At 41.0% G+C, this 20,171-nt stretch overlaps 1 protein-coding gene across 4 annotated transcripts in view; it reads left to right on the top strand.

Annotated features, from left to right (window-relative positions):
* Positions 1-20,171, top strand: part of LOC306931175 (neurexin-1a) — a 528,074-nt gene that overhangs the window by 20,407 nt on the left and 487,496 nt on the right. For 2 of the 4 annotated variants that reach the window (XM_079512406.1, XM_079512405.1), the window contains exons 2-3: positions 15,094-15,111; positions 17,486-17,515. In XM_079512406.1, coding sequence (XP_079368532.1) covers positions 15,094-15,111; positions 17,486-17,515 — 48 coding nt within the window. The remainder of the gene's footprint in view (positions 1-15,093; positions 15,112-17,485; positions 17,516-20,171) is intronic. The other 2 variants (XM_079512408.1, XM_079512407.1) reach the window with 1 other exon arrangement.

Genomic DNA, 20,171 nt, shown 5'->3' with positions numbered 1-20,171 from the left:
TATGCAATGAATGAAGCCTTGGCAAAATTGCACAAATGTGACTAAATTTGACTGAGGGACCCATCGTTTTTTCATGTCATATGAAAGCAGGGAATCATAGCTTCAAATTGACATATTGGTTGTTCAGTTTGACCCACCAGTTTTGGAGATATGGCTTATAGAGTAATGTCTTGCAGAAAACAGCGAGTTGAGAAAACAGGCTTGAAAGTTTCACTTCTGTGGTCTCTAACATTACACCTAGCTACATGTTTGGGCATTTATTTCATATTTACATGTCGATTTCAGCTCTGACATGCTCTAGTATGTGAAGAGTCTGCCAGTGCTATTAACTCATTTGTGAAAAGCTGTCATTTGCGCGATGGCAGTCTCTCAGTGAAATCTGGTCACAAATATGCAAACAGTCACAAACAACTTCACATAGTGTTTGATGTCTACAAGGAAGCTGAAATCCCAAACAAGGCAGAAACGAGGCAATGGAGTGCGGCACAGCTAGAGTAGGTGCAGTGGAACCAAGACACCTATACTAACTGGGACAGTTTCCTCAGGAATGATCTCAGTAAAACAGAACTCTTTCAGTTTCTGGCACATAATACTGCTGGACACACAGAATGAAACTTGCACTATTGTCACAATGGGAAATGCAATAGCCTACTTTGCAACTTGGATGACCAAGATGTGTTTGATTTACAAGGTTGCACTCACGAGGAAGCTGACACAAGGATGTTCCTAGTTGTCATAGTAGCAGTTTCACCTTTTCAAAGACTTGGCTTAAAAAGCTGTGGATCAAAGTCATCGGGTCTTTCTTTCTTTCTTTCATGCATTCAGCGGATATGCAATACAGTTTCATCCAAGGTCAAGGTTAAGGTAAACTTTAATGTCCACGAGGGAAATTTGTCTTATGCTTTCACCCCAGCTGCAGCCATGGCAGCCACACATAAAACACCAGTGACAAACAAAAATACATAACAGAGGGAGACACAACATTACACAATTGCACACATAGGGCTCCATCTTGCGCCACCCTTATCCCTTAAACCCTAAACGTGTTTGCCATTTTTTACTATTTTGAAAAACATTTTAATATAGTTTAACCAGCCGATCTACATCGAGACATTGTGAGCTGGTAGATTTTGAACTATTTTAAAAGGTTTTTTTTAAATAGTAAAACATGGCAAATTAAGGGTTGGCGCAAGATATATCCCATAGTGTGGATAATCTAACCTCTCACAGTTACTGCTGTTTCAGAGCCTCGTTCATCATTTTAGTTGATGCTGGTACAAGCGGTTATTTAAACCTGATGTACTTCCACTTTGGTTCGTTGTACCTTTCTCCCAGAGGGCAGAAGTGCAAACTCTCCTGAGCCTGTTTTAGTGTAGCCTGCTCATATATACCGTAAATCCTCGTTTATAATCCAGGGCTTTTATTTGTCTCAACCGATTCTGATACCGGGCTTTTATTGGAAGGAGGCAGCTATAAGAAGGAGGCCTATATTTCTACTTTTCAAACCGATCATAATGATTGATTGAAATATTTATTAACAGTTTGCAGAATTACAGTACATTTCAAGCACAACTCAATACAAAGACTGTTAACTGTGAGTGGACGACCCAATAAAGCATTACACTTGTTTACAAGAGGGTCCACCTTGTTCAATTCATCAAAAAGGAGTCATGAATGACCACAGGCCTGTGGTCAGTGACCACAGGCCTGTGGTCATTCATGACCACTGGTCACCAATACTCTTGGGGTCAAATACCATCTCCTGTGTCTTCTTAACATTAAGAATAAGGTGGTTGTCATCACACCACTTTACAAAGCTCCGTACCTCTAAAAAGTATAGTCAGCTAAATCCCCATCCTTATTCAGAAGGGCTAAGATGGCAGTATCATCCGAGAATTTAATTATGTAATTATTCTGGTTGCCACTTCTACACTCATTTGTATACAGAGTAAAAAGGACAGGTGAGGGGAAACTGTCAGCATGGCAGTCTTGGCAGACATGGAACGTGTTTGACAAAATATCCCCGGATGGCACCAAATTAGGTTCAACACCTGTTGCAGTAAGTTAACCGATGAAGACATGCAAGGCATTCAGGAGTTCGTAGTACTCATGTACAATATAAGTAGTTCCTACAAGGAAGTGAATGAGGTATACGACTGTACTTGTTTGCAAGAAAGCAGCGATCATATGACTGCATTCCACCAACAAGTGCTGATCTGAAGGAACATGGCAAGAGAGCTGTATTCCAAGCAGGACATATGTGACTAAATTTGACTGAGGGACTGCCATTGGATTTTTCATGTCATATGAAAGCAGGGAATCATAGCTTCAAATTGACATATTGGTTGTTCAGTTTGACCCACCAGTTTTGGAGATATGGCTTATAGAGTAATGTCTTGCAGAAAACAGCGAGTTGAGAAAACAGGCTTGAAAGGTTCACTTCTGTGGTCTCTAACATTACACCTAGCTACATGTTTGGGCATTTATTTCATATTTAGTATGTGAAGAGTCTGCCTGTGCTGTTAACTCATTTTGGGAAAAAATCTGGTCACAATGGGGCCAGTCACTCTTGTGCTCTCTGTTTTGCCAAGTCCAATCCACTGGGGATGGCACAAGACGGACAGAACCTGGCTTCCACACTGGACAGATGTTCCAGCAGTGGCTAAATCATGCCAGGAGCTGACACGATGTGGATGTAAAAAAGAATGTTCTGGCCGCTGCACATGTTTTATGTCTGGACTTATTTGCACATTCCTCTGTGGTTGCAGTTGCTAGACTAGTAAACTGGCCTGTCACTTACCCAGCCACCGTTTTTCAGAAAACTGTCAGGATTTGGAAGAGGCTAGTATATTTCAATATACTTGTATATTTCATGTATTCACTGTTGAAAAGTGTTTTGTGACACGCCGGTATGACAAAGTAAATTAAGCCTTATTCTGCTCTGTGGAAGAAAAACAAAACTACTCTCTACTAAGAGAGTAACATTTATTTAGTTTTCAGCATACTTTTTGCTGAAAGTAGAAACTGACAATGTTTTTGGGGCCGATGCCGATATTAGGGAATAAAAGAGTTCCAATATCACACTTGTGACAAAGATAGGCTATATAATGGATATTTTACAGTTTAACTGTAAATTAATTCGTACCACTGAAATGGAGGGATAATTGTAAACAAACACGAATGGCGCAATTACTCCAGTAATCCTTTTTCGGCACGGCCGTCTTGTTTTGAATGTCGCTCCTCTCTCGGTCCTTGAGGCAGCGGTGGCCGAACGGTTTGCGGAGCGGTCTTGATACCGGAAGGTCGCCAGTTCGAATCCCCGGACCGGCACGTTAAAATTACCACCGCTGAAGTGCCCTTGAGCAAGGCATTGAACCCCAACCATGAAATGTTCTATGAGCAGGGCGTGGCTGTAAACAAGCATCTCGAGCTTAGTCCACTTACCCTGGGTAAACAAAGAACTTTGCTTTGCTTTGCTTTTCCAGCTGTCTCACTACACTTTATAAAAGACAAAAAATTAAAAAGAAAAAGATACGGTGTCTGGTGTGTTTTTATATCAGAAAGCAACGAATAAGAAAGTATGTAATAAATACGTTTAACCCCTATAAGAACTTCCAGTCAGCATAGATGCTTTAATTCATTTTCAATGCATAATATGCAATGCCAGTATTTAACATCAATTCCATGTAAAAGAAAAAAGAGAGAGATTTACTCCACATCTGTAATACTATCTGAGATACCCGTCAATCCTAGGATTAAGGTTATTAGAACGATAAGCTACTCTGTGATTATCCTGCTGAACCATTCCCACAAGATGTAAAAGAATGGAGTCTGGCACAGCTGCTCCCACAAGCCTTTCTGTCTGGCCCACGCCAGATAAAGGTCTTTCCACAAGTGTCTGGGGCAGGCCATGCATTGTTCTCACATTTTCTCCCTATTGAATAGAGCACAGAAACTAGATATTAAAAAGATAATTCTAAAAGTAAGCCACTGGATATACTGTACTGTATACACTTGAGTATATTTCCATATAGCATTGCATTCACTATGAGTGTATGGCAACCTTTATCTCTACTTCTCCTTTGCAAGAAAGCTTCCTATTCATGTTGGCTTTTTAGGCAATGTTCAGTTCACATGGTTCCTTGATTGTGTAGGTAGGATATTTTATGTATTGATTGATTGATTATTTTCCGAATAAATACAAAAGCTTCTCGAAGTTCTCGTTTTTATGTTAATAGTGTTCGTAGGAGTCAGTTAGTTCATCTGTTCACGAGAGCCTTGGTTACCATGGAAACCGGAGGCACCGCACTGCATAAACTTTTGCATTAGTTAGATTGAAAATGCCTGTCTAGGTTGTCTCAATTCATGTACCCTTTTGGACTAAAGAGGTACCTAATATCATGTACTGTATCCTTCGTGAGACAGAGTCTAAGTGCCCTATCTATGTATTATCCTTCATTCTCTCTCCACCAGGCCGAAGGCATGGGGAGAGAGTATGTTTTGCACTCCGTCCGTCCGTGTGTCCGTGTGTCCGTGTGTGTGTGTCCGTTTGTCCTTCTGTCTGTTACCAGCTAATCTCTGGCACTGTTAACCTGGTTGATGCCAAACTGTGCACACACACTCCCTGGATGCCAACGACGAACCTCTGCCCCAAATTTTCCACAACGGACTGTTATAGCACCACCATGAGGCCGACTTTGGCAAAACACATTTCTGTAGATTACTCATACTTTTTATCCATACATCACACAATTCAGTATACACTATCTCCATAGTCATGTGATCAACACGGATCTGCACCATTACCCATATTTCATCCTGATTGGCTAAGATTGGCTTTCAAAGCTCGTATGATTGGTCCGTTTCAAACAAAATGCCACAAAACACGGTGTGCAATTTCCGTGAAATTATACACGTACATTTCCACTAGGCCGAGGACGACATGCCACTTAATCTTTTCCAAATCAGCCTCACGGTGGCGCTATAACAGGACAATTCCTGTTTTTACCTATAACTGCATCGATCTGTGTACAACTTTGTATGCGCACTTCCTAGAGGCCATGGCAAAACATTTTCCCTGCATTTTCCACATCTCCCCATTATAACGCCACCATGAGGCCGATTTCTGCAAAACACATTAGTCGCACACATTTCATCCAAATCTCACGCAAATCGGTACACATGATCTCTGTAGTCATGTGATCACAACGAGTCTGTTGGATTTCTCAGATTCTACACTGATTGCTTAAGATTGCCTTCCAAAGTTTTCAAGACTGGCCCGTTTTGTACAAAATGCTGCAAATCATGAACGCAGGGCCCGAGTGCAGTTCAACTGTGCACGCATATTCCCACTAGGCTGAGGAAGCAATGCCACTTGACGTTTTTCAAATCAGCCTCATGGTGGCGTTTTAACAGGCCGAGTCATGTCTTTACATGCACCGATCTGCACAAAACATTGTGTGCACAGTCTGCACACTCCCTAAAGCCCAAGGAAAAATGGCCTGCATTTTTCAATTCTGCCTTTTCGAGCGCCACCAGGAGGCCCATTTATGTGCAACACTCTTTTATATTATTTCCTTCTATTTTCATCCATACTGATATTATAGTTGCGGCAGCCACGCCCGTCAGCCGGCGATAACTAGAGTTCTCAACAGGCCCGGAAATTAAGGCCCGGCCCTACCTGGGCCCTCATCAAACACTGTACACTCAAGAGAATGTCCCCACTACCACCCTTAGATCTCCATATACTGTATGGAGCTGACATTCCATATGTTGATCTGACCTCATCAAACCCTGTAGTGTACACTCAAGACATGCTCCTTATGGCCAGCACAGAATTAATTCCATGTTGATCTGACCCCCCATGCCAAAGCGTGCACGCGACCTTGCCCTTTAGGGGGCGAGGTCGCTTCTCGCTCTCAGGCGTCTTACTGGTATGGTATAGTATAGTAGAGTAGAGTAGAGTAGAGTACAGTAAAGTAGAGCAGAGTATAGTGTACGAGTGCCTATTTGACTAAAAGACCATGTCTATGGGAAACCAAATGACAACCTCTGTGTGATCCATATACTAATATGCAGCATGAAGTAAGAAATAAAACAACAGAGAACGGTAGTGTTTTAACAACACAATCAGGAGACAATGACATCTTCTATGAAACTTGTCTTGCAGTTTCTTGAACTCTGGAGGGATTTGATACCATTCTTTGAAAATGGTAGTCCTGAGTGTCTCTCTACAATTGTAGTCACTGAGATGAGCATTGCATTGCAACCATTTATTACGTTGTTTACACTCCGTGCTCACTGTGCCCTATATGTGGTTATATGGGGAATTATAGTCCTAGGAAGAAAACCACCAGCGGCAAATGAATGCTTCACCAGAGGATGAAGCATGGCGTTCCTCGGCTTCACCTTATTCTCTGGTTGAATGAGCCTAATCCATACTAGGAAAATGTACTTGAATATGATTTGTATCCCTCCATTACGTGTAGTTTTGCAATGTTTTAACTACTTAAACGCTATATACTTTGTTGTATGTCAAATGGCAAACGGCAATCTTCATTCATTTTTGACAAAAGTTCATCCTTTTTTGCCGAATATTCTTTCTTTCTTTCTTTTTTTTAATCAATAATGTGAATCATTTTTTGCCGAATGTTTCGCCTATAATATTACAACATGCCCGGAATAGGGAATAGTTATAGCAGGGTTCCTGTGGTTAAAGAGATTGCTTTCTTATTGTGTGGCATTTTGCTCTCGTCATTCCTGTCAATCAAATGGAAACATTCCAACGTTACAACATACTAATGAAAGGCACTATGAAGACTGCATTGTTCTGGGGGGGTCCGTCCGGTATAACAGACTCAGCTGCACGGCGTAGAAGAGTAGAAATTCTGCACCATAACTGCGGCTGTGTGGGTGCTATCGATTTCCATCAGAGGGGCCCAGTCGCTTGCCTCTTTTCCTCAGGCCTCCACTCCACTGTTTCTGGAGGAGGATAACGAGGGAGATGGCGAGTGGTGTAATGCCACTAACACCCCCCTTGTAGATAGATGCATTAAGTTCAGGCTGCACTGCTGAGAGATGAGCCGCGCGCTCATTACTCTTGATTTGGTCTAAATTGTAATTTAACAACACATCGATCCATTGGTAGCACTGACCTTTGCTGTAAGGCTTCTGGTATTATTCTCCCTTAAAGCATCCCCTGTAATGGGAGGATTTTAATGCAGTCCCCTCCCTCCTACAACCCCCCCACAGCTGCAGCTGGTAAATGGGCTGGCACTGGCTGTGCTTTCCATAATGCCGCCCCACACAGCCGACGACTCATTTAAGTCTGGGCGGATACTTTATTGCATCCATTTTTAATACTAATAAAATGGTCTTGAGTAACAAGCTGTGTTTCACTATGCATGTTGTAAATACATGGCCATGCACCACAATGAGAGAATGATGACAGAGAAACGTGCCCGTCTGCATCAGTCCCACCCCCTCGTGTGTGTGTGTGTGTGTGTGTGTGTGTGTGTGTGTGTGTGTGTGTGTGTGTGTGTGTGTGTGTGTGTGTGTGTGTGTGTGTGTGTGTGTGTGTGTGTGTGTGTGTGTGTGTGTGTGTGTGTGTGTGTGTGTGCGCGCGCGCGTATCTGTGGGCATGCGTTCGTGTGCGCGCACGCGCAGCTGAATTCTGCCGAGTAGAGAGCAGAGTTTGACAAAGTACTGAAAGCAGTTGTTTTTTCACCATGCCTTGTCCCGCTTGTCACGATAAATCTCAGCGTGAGGAATGGATCAGATGCAACCCACAAATTTACCCCAGTTCTGGTGACAGAACCCTAGTGGCCCTATTCTGGGGCAAACAATTGGCAAAAATAGCTGAGCTTGCACAGCAGCTATTTATCGACTTGATTTAGAGTGAAAACAGGGGGGGGGGGGGGGGGGGGTAGTACATCAACAGTATCATCCCTGTCTGTTTATTGAGCATAGAAGTGAAAGTATACATTAGCCATTATTTAGCCACTTAAAGTATACATTGTTGGAATTCCGCTTCTGAGTCTGACTAGCCTACACACATTACTACACTATTCAGCATTACTACACAGTTCAAAACTCCTTTTGAACTGTTTTTGAGTTTGATGGTTCAAAACTCAAAAAACATTCACTACTTGTTTACAATCGGGTAGTGGACAATTTGTACCATGAGATCAGTCAGTGGTAGGGAGATGGGAATTATGATATCATTACGTAGTTATTTTATTAAAGGGACATTTCACCGCTGGAAGGAACTGCAGTCACTCAATGTTAATAGTATTTGTAGTAGATAACAGTAGCAGAAACTATTGAAATTTGCACCCTATGGCCAGAAAAATAATGAAGTCTGTGTGTTTGACTATGCGGTTTGACTGCTTTGCTAAATTCCTACAATGCCCATAATGCTTTAGTGCACTTCCCCTCCTTGTGGAGTTGTGGAGAGGGGGAGGTTGCATGGAGGTGTGACTTTGTATTCCAGGAAGGAAGTGAGACCACATTTCATATAGGGATGTCCCGATACACTTTTTTCGTTCCCGATCTGATCCTGATACCACAATTTCTGTGTTAGCCGATACCGATACCAGAGAATAATATTTATAATAATAAAAAAATAAAATTATGTAATTATTATTTAATTATTTAATCTTGTGTTGTTAATAGCAGACTCTTGTGTTGTTGTTTTTTTAATGGGTTTTTTTTGTGGCTTCCGCCTTTATTTTTTTATAGAGGGATAGACAGTAGGCTGACAGGAAATGGGGAGAGAGATGGGGGAGTGACATGCAGTAAAGGCCGTCGGGATCGGGAGTCGAACCCGCGGCACACTGCCAGACTGGATTACCAGCCAAGGTGCCTGGACCGCTGAGCCACGGCCCAGGCCGACTCTTGTGTTGTTAATAGCAGAATGTGCACTTGCAGTTTGGGCAACTCGAAAGCAAACTCCACATGCCCCAACGTTTTATTTACCTGCCATAGTGTCAACCCCTTACCCCTGTGTCGGATCGGTGGTTAGACTGGCATAGTGTCAACCCCTTACCCCTGTGTCGGATCGGTGGTTAGACTGGCATAGTGTCAACCCCTTACCCCTGTGTCGGATCGGTGGTTAGACTGGCATAGTGTCAACCCCTTACCCCTGTGTCGGATCGGTGGTTAGACTGGCATATTCGCCGATACCGATCTTCGACCGACAGGTTGAGAACCCCTGGCCTAAAGGTTTTCTATGAATATAGTATACGCATTGTAAAATGTTCATGGAAAATGATTTGAAGCTTGCCAAACAGAAGAGCAGAGTGAGAGCCATAAGCCACTGCAATGTACAGTACATTAGATGACAGTAAGAATGTGTGACAGAAATGCAACTCAAACTGGCAAAATGTAATAGAAAATGTGATATAATGCAGTGGTTCCCAAACGTTTTCATGTCAAGGACCCCCAAATTGACATTTTTTAGCTCGCGGACCCCCATTTGAAGAGATATGTCAGGGACCCCCATAATAGAAGAATTGTATGGCTCTATACAGTGTATTCTCAACCCATTTAATTTCAAGGACCACAGTTTGACATGCATTAGTCTACGGACCCCCATTTAATGACATTTCTATCTCTGGAACCCACAATTTATATTGTAAAATCAATGTTTGGACCCGTTAGGGTCCATTTGGTTCCATTTGTACGCTCTCAGAGTTACAGACCCTAAAGGTCCATTTGGTTCCAAACTATCATCTAGCTGGGGACCCCCTGGAACTACCTCAAGGACCCCTGGGGGTCCCCGGACCCCACTTTGAGAACCACTGATATAATGGAACTCCATTACGTAGTGAATGTGACACACATTTTTATTATAATGTGAAATCAAAAGTCACTCACGTACAGCACTTGTCGAAAGGTCTTTTCATAGATCAAACTTTATTGTAATTCTGTCTTTTTTATTCCTCAATATATACTTTATTTTTACAGCGTTGCTGCGAGAGGTTAGCCATATACGGTGTGTGAGATTGTCCTTGCCCGATAGAGGGTTCTAAGGAAGGACAGTAGGTGGTCTGAGGATACAGACATGTTATAGGAAAGACATGCTTGCCATAGGCATATTTTGTTGCTCAGTGGTAACTCAGTGGTAACTTAATTTCAAGGACCTCCTTAACTCTGAGAGTGAACCAATGGAACCAAATGGACCCGTATAAGGGGTCCATTTGGTCCCATTTGCATAGTACAAATGTGTGCAAATAGAACCAGATTGTACACTTTGTCCCTGCTTGGAACCCACTTTGAGAAGCATCGCTCTAGTCTAGATGACAGTAGGGTCATCGACTCTAATGCACTGTAAAATATGGGGTGTTCATTTAACTCTGAAAGTGTCCAAATGGATCCGTAAAGGGTCCATTTGCACACTTCCAGGTGCACACCCTGGAAACGAAATGCTGCTTTTAGAAACGTATTTCCCATCACTGACTTGTGCTTGTTGACAGACACCAGGGAACTTGAGACGTACAGTCATGTCATACAGTACTGTATACAATTTCTATTGTGGGCTGTGAGTGTGGCTTGTTATTGATCATAATTGACAGCACAAAACCATGTACAGTACCAGATGCGGATCATATCTGATAGAGAGTGCAGTGCATTGTTGTGTAGTGTTAGTATAGCACAATCACTTTGTCATGGGGGATTAAATGGATTTACGTCTTTGGATTAGGCTCTAACCAGCTGGGTACATCATTTGTGGAAAAAGGAGTGTGTGTGTGTGTGTGTGTGTGTGTGTGTGTGTGTGTGTGTGTGTGTGTGTGTGTGTGTGTGCGTGTGTGCGTGTGTGCGTGTGTGCGTGTGTGCGTGTGTGCGTGCGTGCGTGCGACCAAAATCAGATTTTTTTTTACAAAGAAAATACTACTACAAAGAACAAAACCCCATTCATTTTGCTGTATTATTGAAATTGAATGTCAAGGAATACTATTTCCAAAATGTTTTAAATCAATGGCTCGCCCCATGTTGCCTGGAACACCTGACACAAAAGCTTGTTACCTGAATGCCACTGAGATTACATTTAGCAACAAAATTCACATTATATATCAAAAGCTATTCGAGTGCAGTAACCAAGGTCATTGTCTCATGCAAGTTCTATTTCTGACCAAATATTATCACCAATAACTGTAAAATCGTCACACGCACGCACGCACGCACGCACGCCACGCGCACACACACACACACACACACACACACACACACACACACACACACACACACACACACACACACACACACACACACACACACACACACACACACACACACACACACACACACACACACACACACAGTCATATAAGCCTGGAACTGCTCATCCATTGAATGAGTATCCAGCTCAGTCATTGGCCAGGACTCATAGTAGAACATTGGCCAATGAAGGAGGGGCTCTTCAATTCATTGCACAAATGGGCCCAGGAGTGTGTGACACTTTTGTGAACTACGAAGATTGCACTCAGTAGTGTTCTGTTCACATACCTCTGCCAACACTATAGCAATTGTCAAGATAAATAATTTCCGCATCAGATAGTTCAGCACTACATTGTTGTCGGAAATGACCTCTCCAGCACAAGCTTTTATTTGATTGAACCAATAATGTAGGGTTTGACTCTTTGTAAAATTGATGTGGAAATGTAATCAGTTCTTCCTTGCTCCATGATCAACCTTTCCACAAAGTTTAAATCCCCCCGGCCAATATTATCTTCTTCTTTTTGCAGTTGTTTAATGTTTTCCGGTGCTAACCTGTAGTGCTACATTGATTCCAGAGGCACAGTATTTGAGCAAAAGTGATGTAGTCTAGGCTCTAACGTTTCTGATTAGATTTCCGGTTTCTGATCCATGAGAATTGACCTAGCCCACCGGTAATGGCATGTCGTGCATGCGATTCCAAACCATTGTGAGAAAGTTAGGGGGGAAAGTAACCGGAAGTCAAATCGACTGTGGAGGAGACACAAGGCATATCCAAGATTTATTTTTTATTTTTATTTTTTAGATATCACACAAACAAACAAGGAGACTGAATGCACAGTAGTCAAAACAACCTTCATCCAACTCCATTGCCAGATACATGTATTAGAGTAGCAGCCTATCCCCTTAAAGAAATATTGAAGTAGTGCATGCATTAGAATTAAAGACAGTGTAAACTGTAAAGGGTCAACACGTGTCGGGTGATTTTACATTTTGGCTGAATTATATATTTTTTATATTGACGTGGGAAGGCTTTGTTCTTTGTTCCCTGGACCATGTCCTCACTGTCGATGTTGAACTTACGTGGAATATTGTATAATAATAGTAATAATAATACACTTTTATTAAATAATACATTGTCATAAGAAAATATATAACTCATTGATTTTTTTTGCATTTGTATATAATTGGAGGAAAGGTATTATATATATATAGTTCATTTATTTTATTATTATTTTTCATGCACACCTCAATTATTAAGACTACAGTTCAGTGAAATTGGAATGTGTGTGGCATGGTGTGTGAGCCAAAGCTTTTTCTTTTGTGTTATTGACCTGCAGGAAACTGCCTTATGCTTCTTTGCTTTTCACTTCTCATTGACAATGCGATCACTTTTGCAACTGCCAGCTGAACGCTTGACACATGCACCATATTGCTTTATTGGCTTTTCATTTTCAAGCTACAGTATATACCTTTTGTGAACAAAGTGCACATTTGTTAACATGTTACAGTAGATGAGTAGATCCTCATTCATCCAAATCTCAGACTTAACACACTTTAATGGTGAAATGATTGATACATGATGCAGAAGTTTGTCCTAACCGGGATTCCAGCCGGAACTCCTGCAAAGACCACAATTCTACCACTCACACAATCCGTGCTTGGCCTGGTGAGATATTGCACTATTTAGCTGTCCTACTTGACACCATGGGTCTAAATGGAAAGTAGGAAAAGTAGGAAGACCACCTCCAACCATTGCAGTATTAGGTATAGTACAGTATATTGTGCAAACACGGATTTGTTAAAATTATGTTTTATTAATTTGAAATAAGTTCCGGATTGCTGTTTTAAACTTGTAAGCAATAATAGAGTAAGGAATTAACTTGAAATTGAAATATATTTCACATTCCATTTCCACAAACACCCATGCTTGATGGGTTTGAATAAGGGCCTTCTGTATTTAAAAATACTATATAGATGTTATGGCCCAAAAGAAACTGTATAAGGCTATAAGCCAAATGATACCATTTTGAACACGATAGATCTTAAGGTGTTCTGTATGCTCAATCACGTTGTCATTTTGTTCACAAAAGGGATGTTTTGGTTTGGTTTTTGTGCATGGTGTCTGATATTGGAAGGAGAGCCATGCAGTGGCGATGCAGGGTAAGTTTTGGTCGATAAATCGCGTCAGTCTGGGCAAGAAGCAAGAGGTAGGACATTGTTTTCTGATGGGAAGTAGGCTTTGTTTTCATCAAACCTGCAGGCATAATATTGACTTTGCTTCATTACTGACCTACTGCATTTGTTACAGCTATTACAACATATTTTTTCATGCTCTTTTCTATTAATGTCCACATGTTCTGGAACGTTACAAACTATTTTTGTCAACGATGAGATTTAAAGGAATATCATTTATGTATATATATATATATATATATATATATATATATATATATATATATATATATATATGCAACAGACTATGGTCTATTCTGACACTATTCTCAATGTTGAAGAAAAATGTTTACTGACTTTTTTATTTTATTTTCATACACACTAATTACAGTGCTCATGCATGTTTCCTAATGCAATCAATTTACGTTCACCTTGTAGCATGAATTGCATTGCACCAATTGGCCATGCTTTAGCAACATAGGCCTAGTACATCATTATTTCACCAGTCTCCTGTATGGTATTGTATTGATATATATATCACATGGTGATGTTTTATCACTTTCACATCACTCACTTTGATTTTGGGCGGGAACCCCTTTTGGTGTTAGCATTATGTTATGCTTTAGCTATTGAAAAATAGCAGATCTACAAGCTCATAGCGCGCCACCGAGTGGCGCGCAACGAGCTTGTAGGTCTGCTATTTTTTTTTAAATTGAAGAACCACTGACAGAAACATAGCTTTTTCAGAAAACTGTCAGGATGTAGAAGACATTTTTAGAATCTGATCTCAGGCCTAAATGGGTTAAGATTACTCTCTAGTCAGTTTTATTGGGAGGGCAATTCGTTTTTTTCATTGGCAATATGTTTGCAATAGTCTGAGCATGGGTCAACTATGGATGGAGTTCAGAGAACACTATACACACCACAGTTCCCAATGTAACTCCAACAGGGTACAAATGTAATCAAATGGAAGGGTCCATTTGGTTTACATTTGTACCTTCTCTATGAGTTAAATTAACCCACTGACCTTTTAGGAGAGGCATGACCACACGATGCCACCTGTTTATTAAGGGTATCCTCACTTGCTGGACAGTACATGTACGTGTCATTTATTATTTTTGGAAAACACGTTGTTGCACAGGGATGTCATCAACTGGGCTTGAATTAAATAGGTATGATAGAACACAGGGATGTCATCAACTGGGCTTGAATTAAATAGGTATATGATAGAACACATTAAAGTTACAAATAGGCAATACTATGCAATGTTTTAAAATGGGTCAAATCGATTATAAAGTTCATCATAATAATCAGCCTTGAACCTTACGCAATTTAACTATACATTTCTAAAGATTATTTAAGAAATGTTATATTATTATTATATATTTTTTTACATAAGTAACAATACAGTACAGTATTAATATCTACAAGGGCCATAGTTAATCAATCAAGGACTAAATAGATATCAGTGTAGTGTCAAAAGTATGAACTTAAGCATCATAAACAACTAAATAAAGTCAGCCATTGAAGTTACTGTTAGGTTGTAATGATGATGATTCCCCTCTAGGGTTTACAATGGGGCACTTCACTTGCATGTGATGTTTAATGCCTTGCATGGTGACAACATGCAACGGCCAGTGACACGTCTGCATGCTGCTTAATGAATGTCTCCCTCTCTCTCTCTTTGCCCGTGCGTGCTTTCAGAAGACATCTATGCTGAAGGTGGGTGTTACGATCATTGTGTACTCGTAGTTGTAGTTGCTGTATCTTGTGCATATATGCCCCCTACTCGACTAAAGATGGATTTATACTAAGTCGCACGACAGTGCCACTTGTCGACAAGAACTGGTCTTCAATTGGAAGCTGGTTGTGTCAGGATGTGACAACACTGTGCTACAGAGCATGAATTGGGCATACCCATATACTGTGTAAGCACATGTTTCTATATTGCAAGTGAACGATTCCTGGCATGGTAAGTTTGAGTAGTCCGATTTTCAGCATTTTCTGATGTTTAGGACAAATCATAGTGTCACAATTGTATGCCATGTAAAGGCCAGTAAAATAATGGAATCCAGACCCTAAAGGTAAAATGTAGTATATCTTTTTTTTACCCTTCTAGTGTTTAAGCTACCGGTAAGCTGTTATTGGACTCTTCGGTGGTTTGGCTTTTCTCTTGTAAGGGACAATTGTTTTGTGTTCTCAGTTTCATTATTTTGACAGTACTTTACTGTACTTGTATCCACTGAGATATACAGTATTATATTCAGATGAATCTGTTCAAAATAACTTGAGCATATAACTTTGAATTACAATGGGGACGTTCACCCTTTTTTATTTTACTTTAAAGACAAACATGCATGCAATATTATCCATGAGCCATTTTCCATTTTCAAACATCTTTGTTTTTAGATTAATTATGAATGTGTGCAAATTAAACAAAATGTAAGCAATCTTTAAACTCTTATTGGCTCATAGAAGCCCCTCCTACACAAAAAAAATAATAAATAATAAATAATAAATATATATATATATATATATATATATATATATATATATATTTGGTGCTGGTTATAAGATTTTCTTTTCTTTCTTTCTTTCTTTTTCCTTTTCTTTTCTTTTTTCATAAAAGGATGATGCTCTATACATATTGGTTTCTTATTTGTGTTAATCAGCTGTTCCACTTGTTCAGCACGTTGTCCATACTGTAGATGCAAACGTAATGTGCTATAGAAATGTGCCTACATGGTTTAAATCCCATGGTAGTGGACACAGCTAAAATACCATCATTCAAGGTCACTGAACTTAAAATGGTGGTTTTGATGTGATGATGATTTAATTGCAATTTTATAAATCTGTAAATGTCAGTGTAAACTCTGTTGACAAGAAATAGAACAGCTGGCCAAGATGAAGCATGTAATGCTATGCAAAGAGCCTGTTGAATATTACATTGGAATGTGCTGAACAACATCTGATGAGCTGTTCTCTAGATTAGTATAATTCAAAATATCATTCAGAGGGACCATGCCCACGCCATGAACAATCTGTCTTTTTTTATTTTCCTTAATTATTTGTCACAAACACATCATTTGACAAAGCAACTAGATAATCAAAGAAGATTCTGTTCTTTTGCTTTCTTCCAATTTCATAGATAGTAGAGAATCAATCAGAGCTACAAATTGGTATCACTTGCTTACGTTGACCTGGCTTAGTATTATACTAAGTAGTATACTGTAGTAGTATACTGTGCTATATATGTAAGTAAGTACATTTTATTTATAAAGCACCTTTTGAAGCAAAGCTACAAGGTGCTGAACAATTGACACAGTAAAAACAATAGAAGCACAGAACACACAGAACATATAAAGTTGTGACAATATAAATGAGCAGAACAAAAACAAACAAGGCAGAACAATGGGAGAAATATTTACGGAATAAATTAGTCTTTAGGAGTCTCTTAAAACCGTCAACTGTCAATGCCAGGGGCAAGGCATTCCATGGGGTAGGAGCTACCACAGCGAAAGCCTGGTCACCCTTAGTTTTCAGCTTGGATGCGGGTATTTCTAGCAGACCTTTGTTGGAAGACCTGAGAGGTCTGACATGTGGATTGTAATGGTTGAATTTCAGCATTGGATTTTTTTTTGTGTTATATACGATGTCGGGGGTTGGGCCATTCATCGGTAGGTAGACTGTTCTCCTGTTGGGACGATAAAGATGCCAACCTCAGTTTCTATGTCTGAAATAGATCTAGTAAGTGACTGATGACGCATTGCAACCATTTCGGTTGGCTAAATGCTCATCTTGCCAACGCTTAATTTATTCTCTGTCGAATGGCGGTGTCGCGCACCGAAAATAGCACGTTTACATTTATAGATTGGCTATTTCTGGCGCGCGACACCGTCATACGATGAAGCATAAATCAGCCTAACCACCCTGTCTGTATACCCTTCACTCTTTCCCTCCCACTTTTCCCCCCCTCGACACTCCTCAAATATCACACACACATCTGCACAGAATGATGCCTGTGTGTTCCGTGTGTCACTCAGCCCCTCCCGTGATCCCTTGTTCTCTGCTGACTGTGCTCTTGTTTTCCTTTAAGGTCTGGCGCACCTGATGATGGGCGATCAAGGTATGGACTGTGTTCCTTTTCCCTCTCTCACCTTCATTGTCCCTCCTCCTCCTGCCCCCTTTACGTGATCAGTAGCGTGCGTGCGTGCGTGCGTGCGTGCGTGCGTGCGTGCGTGCGTGCGTGCGTGCGTGCGTGCGCGTCTGCCCCTCGGAGTCTCGTGCAGTGTCTCAAGCTTGAAGCTCCAGAAATGGGCTGTCATTTTCACTTATTTTCCATGACCTACTTGATTTTAATTCCTCCATTGGCTTCTTCTGGCGTGACCCCCTTTTTTCCAAGCTCATTCCGCCGTTCTACTCCACTCCCCTGTTCTACTCCCCCCCCCCACCGTTCTACCCCCCCCCCCCTCATTGGGCAGGTTTATCAGCCCATTTGAATGTTTCCGTGCTTCCATTAACGTCTTTCATAGTAGCTGTTCTGTTGCCGTGGCTCAAGTATCGTGAAGCAATGACTTGATGTACATGCATCTAAATCATGCTCAGTAAACTGCTCAGTGTTAATGGAACACTTCACCTATATTTGCATCCATATCTTCATTATAATTGGTCCACATCTTCATTATAATTGGTCCATCCTCATTATAAGACAGTGCCATATCTGTCTACTCTGTCAGAGGTGAGTATAGACAGTTTGTGTGTGGATATAGTTTGGAAATGGGCCTATATACCGGTGACATCATTGGTGAGGATTCCAAGCTAATGGATACTACAGCCTTTCTCCTCCTTGAAATTTAGCACACTGAAAAATAGAAAGCCACAAAAGAAAAAAGTTTGAAATCTTGTTTGAAATGACTACCGATGATGTCAGGCAAACTATCCACAGTCCTCCTCTGAGACACAGAGCATGCAGTCAGAAATGGTACAGTCAAACTATCCACAGTCCTCCTCCGAGACACAGAGCATGCAGTCAGAAATGGTACAGTCAAACTATCCACAGTCCTCCTCTGAGACACAGAGCATGCAGTCAGAAATGGTACAGTCAAACTATCCACAGTCCTCCTCTGAGACACAGAGCAATGCAGTCAGAAATGGTACAGTCTAATAGTGAGGACCGTAATGTACGGAGAGAGAGAAAAAAAAAGCTAAAATGTAGCGCTTCAATTTATCTCCGAGGTGTGTACAAATGGAACCAATTGGTTCCATTTGTACACTCTTCTGAGTTAAATGACTACTATAAAGACTTTACTGAGGTGGGTTTGTGTGTTTTGAGATGTTAAGCAGTGGTTGTCTGTCTGTCACCACCGGAGTGCACGAGGACAGTGTCTAAAATGAGTTTCCATTCCAAGCTGAGCCGTTTACCTCATATGTCCCACCATTACGGCGGTCGTTATGGCTGACACATATCCCAGCATGCAGCAGAGCAGCGACTAAAGTATCACTTTATCCTTATCATCCTCTGTTGTAAATCATGTTACAATATCACACCTCTCCCACATACGTTGAAGCCACCATAAAGCCTCCCTCTGCTGTTCTCCTTGCGTCTCCTCCTGTGCTTGACCACGACACTTAACCGGTGTCTCCTCTCCCTTTGTCCTCCCCTCTTTGTCTGGAACCTGCTTTCTCCATGGAACATTCCATCAAACCCCATAGGTAAAAGCAAAGGTACTACTTACTTAATTCTCTGTATTCATACATCTATGACTACGACGTTCGTGGCATTTATATACCCACGAGGTATATAAAGTCATTGGCATTTTAAATTGCTTTCGCTGCTAATAATGTGTGTGCGCGACAATGTGGGGTTCCAGGTAGGTGCTTGCTCTTGCTTTGCAGTCACACTTTTTTTTTAAATGCAGCGTCAGTTGTTTCCTGTCTGCTTGATGCATGGGAATTGTAATTGAGACGCACAGGGGGATATTGGACACAGTAGTTGGCTGTCTTAGAGCAAGAGCGCAACCCCCACCCCGACGGTACTGTAAATACTTTCTTCTTGTTCCGATAATGGGTGGGCTGTGTTGTGGGCAAGGTTTCATCGTAGTGTTGGTGGGCCTCAACATCCTCGCTGTGACCTTTGACCTTCGCCCTTTGGGGTAAGTGGACTTCTGATTTTTGCCGTTTGACTCTCCTCCTCAGGGCAGAGAGGGGAGCCCTGGCTTCTAAGGTCCCTACTGAGCATACAAGGTAAAACTGTGATTCTTTCTAGTTAAGCGCGATTCATACTTAGTAGCATACAAAGGTGTCGGCCGTTGAAAATTGCCAATCTATAAGCTCACAACATGTCGCAATGTGACACCCTGTGAGCTTATATATCGGCTACTTTCTGTGCACAAGACCAACGTATGATGGAGTATGAATTAAGCATAACATTATGAAGTAAAACTTAAGTCGAGTCTTTTTTGTTTTTTTGTATGCCCCGTTTTTATTTTGTGCGACTGTAAGTGATTGTGAATTGTAAATTGCATGTTAGCTATAGCCCCACTAGTATTCCATGAAGGATTACTTCAGTGTTTTGGCTTAAAGCAATCTCTTTGTGCTTTTGTGTTTTTGGCCAGTATAATATTTAGCCCATCTGGGTATTCAAGTGCTCTGATCATATCCAAATGCAAAACATGTACTGATTTATATTGTTATTACTGTATGCTATGTATACACTTCCATGTTGTTTTTTGCAAGAAAGTATAAAATAATGCTTCTCAAGTACTTCCTGAACAGGTAAGGCT

Source organism: Electrona antarctica, assembly GCF_951216825.1.
Source record: "Electrona antarctica genome assembly, chromosome: 10".
Lineage (NCBI taxonomy): Eukaryota > Metazoa > Chordata > Actinopteri > Myctophiformes > Myctophidae > Electrona > Electrona antarctica.
The sequence above is the reverse complement of the archived record's forward strand: the minus strand, read 5'-3'. Positions and strand labels throughout refer to the sequence as shown.